The following is a 12,701-nucleotide window of genomic DNA, read 5'->3' as shown; positions in this document are numbered from 1 at the left end:
AGTACTGCCGCTGCAGCCCCCGCCGCCCCGAGCCGGGGAACCGCCGCTGTCGGAGCCGGAAGCACCAGACTCTTCGTCCTCTGTGTCCTGCGAAGCGCGCTGCCGCCGCCGGTCAGCCATCTTACGGAGAACGGCCGCCGCCACCCAGTTCCTTACGTACGCCCGTCGCAGGGGCCGCCGGGAGGCTAGAAAGCCAGTCCCAGCATGCTTTGCGTGAGGTACTGACCGCCCGCTTTTCGGGAGCTGGGCGCTGGGGGCGGGCCCGGCGCGCTGCGGCACGTTTGCGGGCGAGCGGATTACGTAATGGGTTACGTCAGGGGGCGTGGTGGGCCGCCCGACTTCCTTTGGGTAGGCTCAGGGCGAGGGGCGTCTGCGTTTGGGGAGCCTCCTGAGGCTGCTCGCCCGGCCATCTTGGGCTTTCCGAGTGGAAGGCGTCGACCTGTCACAGCTTCACTGCGGCATTGGAGCTGTTCATGGTGGTTTTTTTTTTCAATTTCTTGTTTCTGCCTACGTTTGAAGCAAATCACTTTACTGCATTTGTGTGGTAAAATCACGAATCAAGGTAAACTTCTAAAGCAGTGCTGCATCATCAGGTTTGCCACACCGTCCCATTTTAGGCTAAAGGGTGAAGGAAAAACCATGACTGTCTGCAGCGAAGCCCGGGATTTCCTGTTGCACTTTCCCTGCGTTCTCATTTCCTCTTCATTCATGTCTCTCCACCCCAGCCATCACTTCTCCCAAAGTGCAGGCTGGCATGATGCTAGTCTTACCAAGATTTTAGAACTGATTTAAAAAAGAGAAGACGATTGGGAACCGTCGTTGGTTCAATATAGTGACATGATTTCCTTGTTAACCAGATGGGGAAATACTTTGGTTTTGGCAAGGCGTTTGTCAGACTGAAAAAAAATCAGGCTACCAAGTGGGGCAAAAGTAGGTTTGCAGTTGTGTGTACGCACAAGTTTATTCTTGTACTAATTATTGTATTCCATAAAAATAACTGTAAACCCTTTCCCCCACTTGTATTTTCTTTGGACCATAATGACATACAAGATATGTGAGCTAAGCTATTAGTGCATCTACAAGAATACACCTTAATAATATACATATATTGGGAAAAGGTCACTGTGGCACAGGATTCTGTCATGTGTAATATCTTTACAAGTATGATTAAGGATCCTGATGCTTATCAGAGTTACAGGCAATATGAAACTAGAAGGCATTCTCAGTGCCTTCAGAGATAGAACCAGGGTCCAAACAGATCTCAACTGTTTAAACAAGTTGCCAAGTGTGACAACTTGTAAATCCAGTTCCAAAAACCAACTGCCCTAGTTCAAAATGGAGGATGTATGATTTAATGTTAAAAAAAAATAAAAAAGAAAGCCCGGCCAGCGTGGCTCAGTGATTGAGCATCAACCTATGAACCAGGAGGTCACGGTTCGATTGCGTCCCGGTCATGGCACAGGCCCAGGTTGTGCGATAGATACCCAGTGGGGGGCATGCAGGAGGCAGCTGATCAATGAGTCTCATCAATGATGTTTCTCTCTTTCTCTCTGAAATCAATAAAATATATTAAAATAAATAAAATCTACAAACCGAATTGTTTAATGCTTCCCAATAAAATAAATTGAAGCAGAAGTTCAAAAATTAACAGCCACAGTAGTTTATTTACAATTGAACTCTTTTATAAGATATTTACAAGACAACCAATTTTACACATCAGAAATGGTATCAAAAGTATGAATTACAACACAGACAACAATATGAAATGAGCTTAAAACAAAGCTGAAGTGGACAGACAAGCAATTTCTTTTTAATTTATTAACACTAGCTTAAACTTTGTTAAAGAAAGAAACAAAGATCTATGTTTTAGGAGAACTGCAGGGCCTTCAATTGAAGACTGAATTTCACAGTGTTGTACTCCATGTAGGGGAAAAATAAGATGAATTTTCCCCCCACATTCTTAACACACTGTAATTTCACTCTTGGAACTTTGCTAATCTACTCTCCAAAATCTTTCTCAATAAACCTCAATATATCCAAATCAAAGGAGAATTGATCTAAAAGAGGGGACAATAAAATAAGAGGTTCTAGGTAGAGGGAGAACCAAGGAAATAGAATCCACTTAAGTCTGGCCAGATAGCACCTCATGGATTCCTCTTCGTCTAGCTCAAGTTCAGAATCTGGGGAGTCCTCTGGGTAGGGCACAAACAAAAGATTAATTTGCTAACTCATACCCAAATTAGGAATCCAATAAAAATGCTGAAAATCAAGAAGAAACTGTGAGGAATCGAGGAACAAAGTAAAGACACTAAATGGTCTTTTTTCTTCTTGGGCACATTATAAAGAAACATAGCAGAGTAGGAAAACCGAACAACTTGCCATGTTAAAATGATGGAGAACAAAGAAAATCTGGCCGTTTCTCTGGAAATCCCCTTCCTCTTCTCAAGGTGTGAGACGAGAGCCCCTAGTGGAATAAGTCCTATTTCTCTCTACACTCTTGCAATGAAGTTCATAGCAGGTTCCCTTGTGGAGAGCCCACTCTCCTAAGCAGATGGGAGTTACAAATGAAAACCCAAAGCCACAGCCAGACACACACACACACACACACACACACACACACACACACACACACACACACGAGAAATAAGAGCAGCAAGATCATCCAAGAATACTACATGTGCTGCCGGAATAATTATTTTTAAAACCCAGGGAGCACAGATCAACATCTCACAAAAAGCTCTAGCAGTGGGAGGCCCCTGAGGAACTTAACTTTTCTTCCCACAATGGTATCCCATTCTCTCATGCTCCACTGATGGGCCGGCCACACACCCTACATACCTTGGCTTCTCCTCTAAAAGTGCTAATAATCTGGGGACTTACTCTCTTCAAGGATGAAAGTCCCTATCTTCTAGGAGATTAGGCCCCTACTTGTTTTCACACGGTAGTCCTGAAGGCTAAAGAAAGGCAATTCCTATATATTGAAGACCAGAGGTCTTGGCTCTATTTTCCTTCCAGATAGTTACAGGGATCTTACACTGAGACTAAAGTGGCCTGGAGTGCTGGGCTGACGTTTTTAACAAAAGGGGTGTGGTGGTGGTGGTGGTGGACCAAGATGGTACACATACAAATCAGTTTTTACAAAGTGAATAGAGAAGCTCATTAGGTACACCTGTTTGTTTAAAGATGTAGACATTTTCGAGCCAAAGGAAGCACATATTTCCACATACACCCCCCACCCTCCCTAAATTTCTATCCCACCACCAAGAGCTCAGCTAAAAGGATAAAGCTCAACAAAGGAATACTTGAGAAGTGATGTGACACAAGGACGTCTATACAGGTTCTGGCATGCCATCCCCAAATGTCAACTGCTTTTGTTTAGAGCCATAACTTGTCCAAAAGTAACCATCCCCATTCTGTTTTCCAAAGATTTTATTTTTTGAGGGGTAGGGGAAAAAATTCAGTTACCCATTAACTCAAAAAAAAAAAAAAAAATCACAGCCTTTCCCACATGGCTATATCACAGAGTAGTTTTAAGAGAACTGTCTTTTCAGATATTTATCTACAAACTCTCCAAACACTTCTACCCTGTGAAGATGACTTGCTTCATCACTTCAATAATTCCTCATCTGGTCCTTAAGCTCATGGTGTTGGGTTTTTTTTGTTTGTTTTGTTTTAGGGTAAAAACCACTATACTCAAACTACATGGAAGGGTATACTAGGGCAAGAAGAGTGCCATGCAGCACAGGTCTAACGGCAGGGGATGCTTTATTTCCACAAGTGTAATGAAAGAGCCCTTTTACCCCATTAACATAGGCAAATGTATAGAAGCAGACCCTGCAAGCTTCCAAATCTGCCACCCTAGAGATTTAGATTGAGAGCTCATTTCCCCAAAAGAGGAAAAGATATCCCAATCACCTTCTATAACTCACAGCCCAATGAAACAGTTTTTGTGAAATCAGAATGATGAAAACAAAACCAAGATCAAGGGAGTATGGAAGGGCATTATCAGTGAATAACATACATGAGGACACAGGTCACATATACAGGTCTCTGCCACTCTCTGGGAATGGCACGCTACAACTATCTGAAGACAGAAGGTTCTTGCCAGCACAGTTATTTCCTACACGTCCGGTGAGGTGTTTGCTTCTTCTGGATCTCCAACCTGCATCGGCTACGCTCATCCAACCAGGGCAGCTCAAAATTCCTGGCAAAGAGGATAAGGAAATCAACGTCTAAGACTAGAGGGAGTCAGTGTGGACATGAGAATAACTCTGAAAAAAACACACACAATGTCCCTCACCACTCCTAGCCCTGACTCCAAAGTCCCAACTTTAGAATGTCTTTCCTGCCTCAAAGTGATTGAATAATCTATTTCCAACTTAAAAAGCAAATCCTCCTATTTCTGGGCTTGGGAATCTTATCACTGCAAAAGCTAGTTGCCCAGGTAGTCTCACTTCTGTCAAAGAACCATGGCTAACCCCTAAGCTACCCGTTTCACTTATATCCAGGTTTTCATACAGTCTAAAGGGAGATGAAGTACCAGCTACCTGAGAGGGGAGGGAAAAAGAACCCTTTATACTTACTGTGGAGTTAATTTTGGTAATGGTCGTCCAAATGCTACAACAGGCAAGAAGGGAGTAATCATCAAACTTTCAACTATGGAAGAAAGCCAAATGCAACCTTGTTAGTGACGTAGATGAGAAAGGTCTGTCAACTATACCTGCTCCAACGTACTGTTCATTCATTCAGAACAAGTTGTAACCTGGAGCCTTGTGCCCTTTTTCTTCTTTAAAAAAACATTTACTCTTTTAGATAGACAAAACTTACCATCATCTGGCTCAGGGAAAAATGAGGTAACCTCAGGCTCAGATTCCTGAATTCCTTTCTTTTTATACATTCTGAGCTGTAGTCGCTGTAAAATTCTTTGTTCCCTGATCCTCTGAATATCCCATCTGGGAAAAACAAACCAGACAAACAAAATAAACAAACCCAACATTACTGAAAACCTTCTCTATAAAAGCAACTCACACAATCCAGATGCTAGGAAGATCTTTGCTGACTCTTCTTGATTGGGGGTAGCGGGATGGGGTGGAGGATTGTATTTTTTTTCCAGAGAACTGCCTGCCTGGTTACAGAACACTGTTTAGCTCTAGCAGTTCAAATCATGTGCTGATGTTCAACAGAGAGTGGAACTGAGAAAGAGCACACTCGAAGAAAAAGAAGCCAAACATTTTACCTACAACTACCACTTCAAACAAAAATACTCAACCAACTGGGAAGCCAGTAACTTAAAAGTCTTAAGAGACCCAGGACTCTCCACAGCATGGACGAGAGAGGTGTCAGGGTCCCAGGGCTCAACTGATCCCAGGATGAACATATCGCTAGCCTCACCTTTTCCTTCTCTTTTCATCCAGCTCCAGTTTTGCATGCCGCTTTGAAAACACACTGTCATCTAGGTTCTGTGTAAAGAACAGAATTTGATAAGCTTTTTATCACCATGTGACGCACATATACTAATTCACTTCCAGCTTCCAGGAAGGTAAAATCTTTCACCTTCAGGTCCCACTTGAGTCTGTGAGTTCTATGGATATTATGGGAACCTCCTGGTAACAGAATCAATAAAACATTCTCCTTCCCCTATCCCCAGCCTTGTGGAATCTTTAAATTTCAAAGTCATTTCCATAACTTTCCAAAGTGGAAGTCACATTAAACTAAAACAACTCATGAGACAGTCATAAACCCACCATACTTGATAAGAATCAGAGTTTAAAATAAATATCAAACTTTTAAGAATCAAATGAGTTTGGAATATATAATTTTGTTGCTGAGTGGTAGCTCATGCTAACTTTTCTACTTAACATGAACTCTAGCTTTGAACACTCCCTAGCTAAATGATTTAACCACCCTGGACCTCAGTTTTCTCATCTATACAACAAAGAGTTGGAGTGGATAATCTCTCAAGGAACCTTCTGGCTTTAAAGCTTTATTTAGCCCATCCATACAGTTATTATGACATATTCACATTACACTCCTATTTCTACTCTGTCTCTCACTACCTTCCACTGACAGGTCTTGGGTACCTACCTCCAAAAGGTCTGAAGGATTTGGGTCCCTTAGAGGCTCTACTGAGTGGTCCCTCCAAGAAGGAACTAGAGAAAAAAAAGAGAAAAAGAAAAAGAAAGGGAGGAGGGGTGGAACCACTCTTAAATCCAAGATCACACAACCCTCCTCCTATTCACTAGGACAAGAGGTCTCTCCCCAGTTAGACAAAGTTACCAAGTGATAGGAATCCATTCTATGGCCTCACCTGAAGCCATATTCAGTGTCCTCGCTATGGTATAAAAAAACCTAAAATGCCATTGCAGTCTGCCAAACACAGGATCACAAAAAAACCCTAAGCCAATACCTGACAATTCATATAATGGATGCTATTGCAGTTCCTGAAAAACAACTGAAATTTGTAGTCATTTTGAAGTCTATAGTGTAATCATACACCGAGGAGTCTCACTCTCCCACATCCAGCTGATGGGGAACGCAGCTCCCAACCATCCACCATCCCGCCCCCCAGCCCCCCCAGGCCCAGCCGGCACAATTCCTATTCTACTCACCAGCCAAGACTGAAGTTTCTCCTGCAACACTTGATGGCATCAGACACCCTAAATAATGCAGGAAAGAAAAATCATCTCAGTGTAAAAAGAAAAAAAGCCCATACCCAAAATGGAGGAAAGGAGCATCACTGACGTTCTCACTAGGAAGCCATGTGGTTTTTTTGAGTTGTTCTTTTGAGAATTTCTCTCTGGGGGAGGGGAAGAGGGAACAACAGACAAAAGAAAAGAAAATAAGCCCACCACTTTTTTTTTTACACTGAGACGACTTCTTTTCTTCATTATTTAGGGTGGTTTCCCTGCAACAGTTGATGGCCAAGGATATCAAACCTTAAACTCAGAACATGGCAGGTGAGTAAAAGTTGACCCTATTTTTCAAATAAAAGATCAGTGTTCTCAAAACTTACATATGTAGTCTTCTTAAACAGCTCCCTCCTCCCTCCACACAAACTACCTTGCTGGTCCAGCCTGAACAACATGCACAAAGACTTTGGCTTCCTTAGAACAAGCCATTGAGACTTCCTCTTGAGATAGGGCATCAAGAATAAGGATTCACATGTTATTCACGACTCAGGCTCCTCAAAGGACTGGGATCCCCCCCACCCTCCCCAATCAGACTCCTTCTGTACTGCCTGCTATGCCCACAATCTCAGAGGTGCTTCAAATGTTCTGTACTAGGGCAGATACGGTTTTCAAAAACAGCCAGTCACATAGAACAGCTCTGGACCAAGCTATTTCCCAATCCCGGATGGGAAGTTGCTTCACCGTTTCTCTTGTTACACAGTATTGCCATGACAGCAAGAAGGTTAACTTAAGGATGAACCTGTTCAACTGACTGAACCAACAAAAAACCTAAACCTAGGTCAGGATCCTGGTCTATTTCATGTACTCAAATGTGAGGCCTAATGAATTTTAGATAATTAAGAAGAGTAATCTATCTTCCCCACTTAATTTTGTAACCAGAACAGCCTGACAAAGCCTGGAGAATGCTCTTATCTTATTGGAATGGATTCCCATCCCCATCCCTGCTGGGGCAAGACACAGTAGTAGAAACTCGGGGCTGCAGTTCTATTCAAGAAGGCTTCCCCGACCATCACCCGGAGCACCCACAGTGACTATCACAGACTAACATTACACAATTGAAGGCACATTGCAGTTACTGATGGATGTAGGAGATAGGGGAGTATCTCTGTGTGGAAGCCCAAAGAAAAAAGGGAATGAAGACCAAGGTCCCACACCCCACACCCTCCCCAAGCAGCTCAGATACCCCAAGATAGTCCTTATTGTTTGAAAAATAGTTTGTAGACCATTTTATTTAAATATATGAACAACCAATGGGCTACTGCAATCCAAGTAAACTCTTCACATTTAGAACCTTTGTGAAGTATAGTAAGATAAAGTAAGACTGTTGGTCTTTCATAGATTCCTCCTGCCCCCCAGACCGGGACATAGAGATACAGATAAATGTTTATATAGTTAAAGAGCGGAGGCCCAGGTGAAATTCCCCACCCCAAGCTGGCTCCCCAACCCAAAAATTACCATTGGCCCCTGAGAACACCCAAAGACCACCCTCCCAGGTTTCACACAATATCAATTGCAGGAACAGTCGTGCATAGCAAAGTATAAGTTCTATGCATTTCACAGCACAGAAAACCCTTCTTTCAGAGGGCATGCAAGTTGCCGGAGATTACACCCCCAAGTCTGGTGCTCTTGTGATGAGCAACTTACTGGCAAACACATCTCCCAGTGTTGTACGCAGGCAAATACATTGAGCACATTTTGCTGTAATTCCATCTATTTGCAATGCCTGCACAGTGTCTGTCTCTGGCTGTTAACTTACTCATTCTTGACAGAACTCTGCTTTATTGATTGCACTTTTTAAAAAATGCCAAGGGCATTTTCACACTTGTTAGCTTGACCGCCACCACTAGGGTATAAGAGCAAGTGTTCTCTATGCCTTACTTGCTACAGTCTCCTCCTTCTTTGGAGAGGATTCCCGTAATGGTAACGGTGATGGGGGAGGCTGGTGCCAACGACACAAATACATTTCTGTGGTGGAAAGGTACGGCAAATCTTCTATCTCACTTGAGAAGGCTTTCTCCTTGGGGTGGGCGCTGGGTCCCTTCTGGGGAGTGGAGAGTCTTGGCGGGGTGTCCACTGCAGACCGGGTCTTTTCTGGAGTTTCTTGGCTCCTCAATTCACGCTTACAAACAGTTTCAGATAAGGAACCACAGGGTTCCTCTTTAATGGGAGAGTGCTTAGGAGTTTTTGTTTTGACTTTTGAAAATTCAGGAGCCAGCTTTTTAACAGGAATCTTTCTTTCTGTACTTCCAAATGGGGATTTCCTATTAGATAGGGGAGAAAACATAATACAATTCATTGACTCTTGGATAAAATCTGATTTGATTTCATTTTGGGGTAAGAGAACTAGCTTGTATTCAGGTATCCAAATATCTAGGTTCATTTGACAGCCATAAGCAGGAATAGACTCATGCTTAACAGTGTATATATAATAGACCCTTAGTAAATGTTTACTGAACGAGTTTGCATGCTTAAAAACTTATATAGCATTCTATTGCCTACTAAAACTAAAAAGGTCCCTATTTTATTCAAGACACTTCAGCTAATATTAGGTGCCACTACCCTGTGGCTTATTTCATTACTGTCAACCAAAGACCAAGCTCTTCTTTCTCCTCCCACCCCACCCATCCTATACTACGATAGTTACAATCTCTATTTCTTTTTTCTTGCTATCTGCTGGCTCTCTTTCTCCTACCAATATCCTCCCCACCCCCCCCCACCACCACTACCCCACATTCCTAGAATGCCATCTCCTTTTCTTTTTAGCAACCTAAAGTCTATACTTCTTTTTCAAGATCCATCTCCTACTTAACTCAAAATAATCTTTACTATCCCTGAATCTTAGAAAACTTAGTTCATCTTACTGTTGTCTATCTGCATATTTTATTGCAGTCGAATTGTTAGTTTTTAAAATTTATGCCATCCTTTCAGCTAATCTCTTTGAGTCTAAGGACAGTTAGATCTTACTTTTTTGGGGATCTTACTTTTTTATATCCACCAATACCTAGCACAATGAAGGAGTTTAACACTTCCTGACTTGAGGTGAACTGCTATAGTTTTCTTTAAGAACCTCAGCTGTCACATTTGTTGTCCATTCTCTTTATGATGTACTCTGCATTCTGTAATTACTACTGTGACCAAACTGTTCCTAACAGACTTTTATAGCCTGCACAAAAATGTCTCAAGATACTTTCTCAACACAGAAGACCTCATAATTCAGAATGTGGTTGTAGTAAAGCTAATTTCTAAGTCCCAATCCCCTCCTGCCAGTCACTGGAAATAAGTGTCCTCCTCATGTCCAGACAGCATCACAAAGTTAAGCACACCTTTTGTGTCCCTTTCCACTCCGCCCACACGAGAAAGGCTTGGCAGGCAGAGTCTGGGGCGTCTCAGACAGCTCTGGCTGGCACTCCAGTTTAATGTTCTCAGAGAGCTCCGCTTCCTCTCTCTCTTCAGTTTCATAGCCCTGAAGCAGCTTATGCCTTTCTTTCTCGTTATCCTTCTTTACCAGCTGCATCCGCCTTTCCATACGTTCAATCCGAGCAAGGAGCTAAAAGAGAGCGGCAAAATGCAGACTTAATACACAAAAAATTAAATGCAGGTACTTAGGCCACGTAGGAATCCATCTGGTCTTCTACCTCTTTCCATGGACCACAGCAATCCAACTTATTTTTAATAGGCAGACATTAACCTAAATAGTTTTCCTTAAACACAAGAGAGAAGACAAGGAACATTACATTGCTTAATCTTAGGGGCTAACCTAGCTGGGTAGGGACGTGGGGGAATTTGTAGTTCATTCTTCTGAAAGAAGATCCTCCTCACTGGGAGGGGCCACAACATGCCTTTTAAATGGCATGGTCCCTGCGACGGCTAACCATGTGGCTCCAAGTCAGCTTGGTAGTTTCCAGAATTAACCTTAGGTTCTTTTAGGAGGCCCTAGGGTTCTCCAAATCCTATCTATCCTCTCTACTTCCACTCCAAGACGCTATATTCGAGGGCAAAGTCCAAAGAGTGCATTGAGAAGGGATTAAAAGCTCACACAGTCACAATGCCATTAGGGATTGCAGTGCTATTTGAAGGGGTCTGGTTGGGTGGATGGGTGTCATCTAAACAATGAGCAAACATTTGGAAGAATTGGAATAGAAAGTATTACCCATAAATCCTATCAATGATGAAATATGCATACTGCTTTGCTGGTTTGCACTTGACAACAGAAGAAAATGATACCTATTTATCTGAATATTGACTAAAAGTAGTCTTTTAACTCTAAAGGGAGAACTACAGAGTCAAATAGAAAATGGAAGTCTATTATCACTGAAAACATCCCATTAAAATGTTCTGAGAAAAGGTGCCAACTGTGCCACTTATACCCTATAAATAAGAATTTTATTTGGGTTAGACAGTGATATTGATGTTGCCTCCGTAACATCTACTTAGCTGTACATAGATTTCAGTAGAGGCCAAACAACAACTGGAAAAAGAGAAACAAGCTTAAACAACACTAAGACTGCAATACACAACGGAAGCAGCAAATGCCAAGTTCAGACTGACACTCTATCCTTGACTCACCTCACTTTTCCTGCCTAGGAACATCTGCAAAGAGGCCATTACCTCAGGAACCGAGAGAAACCTCCACAGCCAGCAGAGCCCCCGGCACCAGAGTGCATTTCATGCCCTTCTGTTTTGACTCGCAGCCTGAACATTACTTAACCATGGTTTGTGGGTGACATTTCCTTGATTTCTTCTCCTGCTCCCCCTCCAATGTAAGGATACGGTGTGTTGTAATTACGGTGCCATCACACCCCTGGACTGCAGTACAGTTGCCGAGCAGTGCCACCTCCATGTTGAGTAACTTCCACAAATCAACACCATGAGGTATTTTCATGAAATCTACCCCAGCTCCCATTCCACCTTGCAGAATGCATCCTTCAATACAACAGCCGCTGCCTAATGCAATTCATTTGGAAAGCAAACACAATGAATAGCCCTCTGCTCCCGTGCTCAGCCCTTGGCAGAGAGAGAGAGAGAGAGAGAGAGAGAGAGAGAGAGAACAGGGACTGCTGCAACCTTAACACAACTGTAGAAACCATGTTTATTTTTAGGCAGCTGCAAGGTATGCTAGCACAGTAATACCCCATCACCACAGCTTTCCTGATATCTGAAGGAATATGTTTCAGCATATAAGGTGCCCTTAAGGCAGCTCCGAAGTACAAATAAATAATAAATGACTTCCCTGCTACCTTAAGATTCTAAAATATAGAGATTTTGGGGGGTGGAGGGGTCTATGTAACACATTTAATAAGCTCACTTTCCCCTGATGCCTTAACACCTTCCAGCCTCTAAGCACCATTCTTTTCTTTTTTTTAATATATCTTTATTAATTTCAGAGAGGAAGGGAGAGGGAGAGAGAGGTAGAAATATCAATGATGAGAGTGACAGAAACATCAATGATGAGAGAGAATCATTGACTGGCTGCCTCCCGCACCTCCCCTACTGGGGATGGAGCCGGCAACCTGGGCATGTGCCCTTGACCAGAACCGAACTTGGGACCCTTCAGTCCGCAGGCCGACGCTCCACCCACTGAGGCACACCAGCCAGGGCTAAACACCATTCTTATCCAAGGGAGCCGCTCAGTGGGTCAGGTTTTAAAACAGATTTCAATTTTTTAAAAAAACAACTGAACTCGAAAGCAGTCGTTCTCTTCCTATCATTTAAGAAAACTGAAACAGGGCTCCACGGTGAACCCCCTCTGCCGGCGAGCAGGCCGACCGCTCTCCTGCCCCGAGATGCTACAGCCGCCGCGTCCCTCTCCTCCAGAACCTGCCTTTCTGACCCGGCGGCTCTTTCCTGCCACCCCTGCCACAAAGCCGCCACGGGTGCACCCCACCACGGCATTTCCAACCGCTCGCAAGCCAGCTCTTCCTTCCCCACTCCAAACATCTTCCCCACCAGCCTGGCGCTGTCATTTTAAATTAACCCTTTGGCGCCTGCAACCTTCCCTGCCCGCCCCGCTCC

The 12,701-nt window shown here is 43.4% G+C and overlaps 2 protein-coding genes across 3 annotated transcripts in view; both read right to left on the bottom strand.

Annotated features, from left to right (window-relative positions):
• The window catches only part of CASC3 (cancer susceptibility candidate 3), a 16,137-nt gene extending 15,915 nt beyond the window's left edge, over positions 1-222 (bottom strand). Inside the window, 1 exon segment of the mRNA XM_006774434.2 lies at positions 6-222. Within this exon segment, the coding sequence (XP_006774497.1) occupies positions 6-120 (115 nt within the window). The 5' untranslated portion in view covers positions 121-222.
• Positions 223-1,644: 1,422 nt separating this feature from the next.
• Positions 1,645-12,491, bottom strand: MSL1 (male-specific lethal 1 homolog (Drosophila)). Of its 2 annotated transcripts, XM_015570901.1 has the most exons (9): positions 12,486-12,491; positions 10,013-10,236; positions 8,568-8,950; positions 6,609-6,656; positions 6,085-6,149; positions 5,392-5,459; positions 4,828-4,952; positions 4,584-4,656; positions 1,645-4,204 (listed from the first exon to the last, which is right to left on the bottom strand). In XM_015570901.1, exons 2-9 carry the CDS (start codon positions 10,213-10,215, stop codon positions 4,114-4,116), a joined length of 1,056 nt encoding a protein of 351 aa, XP_015426387.1. In that variant the 5' UTR covers positions 10,216-10,236; positions 12,486-12,491; the 3' UTR covers positions 1,645-4,113. The 2 variants fall into 2 exon arrangements, with proteins under 2 accessions (XP_015426387.1, XP_015426386.1); XM_015570900.1 differs by lacking the exons at positions 6,609-6,656; positions 12,486-12,491.
• Positions 12,492-12,701: the final 210 nt, after the last annotated feature.

This window comes from Myotis davidii, unplaced genomic scaffold, assembly GCF_000327345.1.
Source record: "Myotis davidii unplaced genomic scaffold, ASM32734v1 scaffold327, whole genome shotgun sequence".
In the NCBI taxonomy this organism is placed as follows: Eukaryota; Metazoa; Chordata; class Mammalia; order Chiroptera; family Vespertilionidae; genus Myotis; species Myotis davidii.
This window is presented reverse-complemented; position numbering and strand designations above follow the sequence as displayed.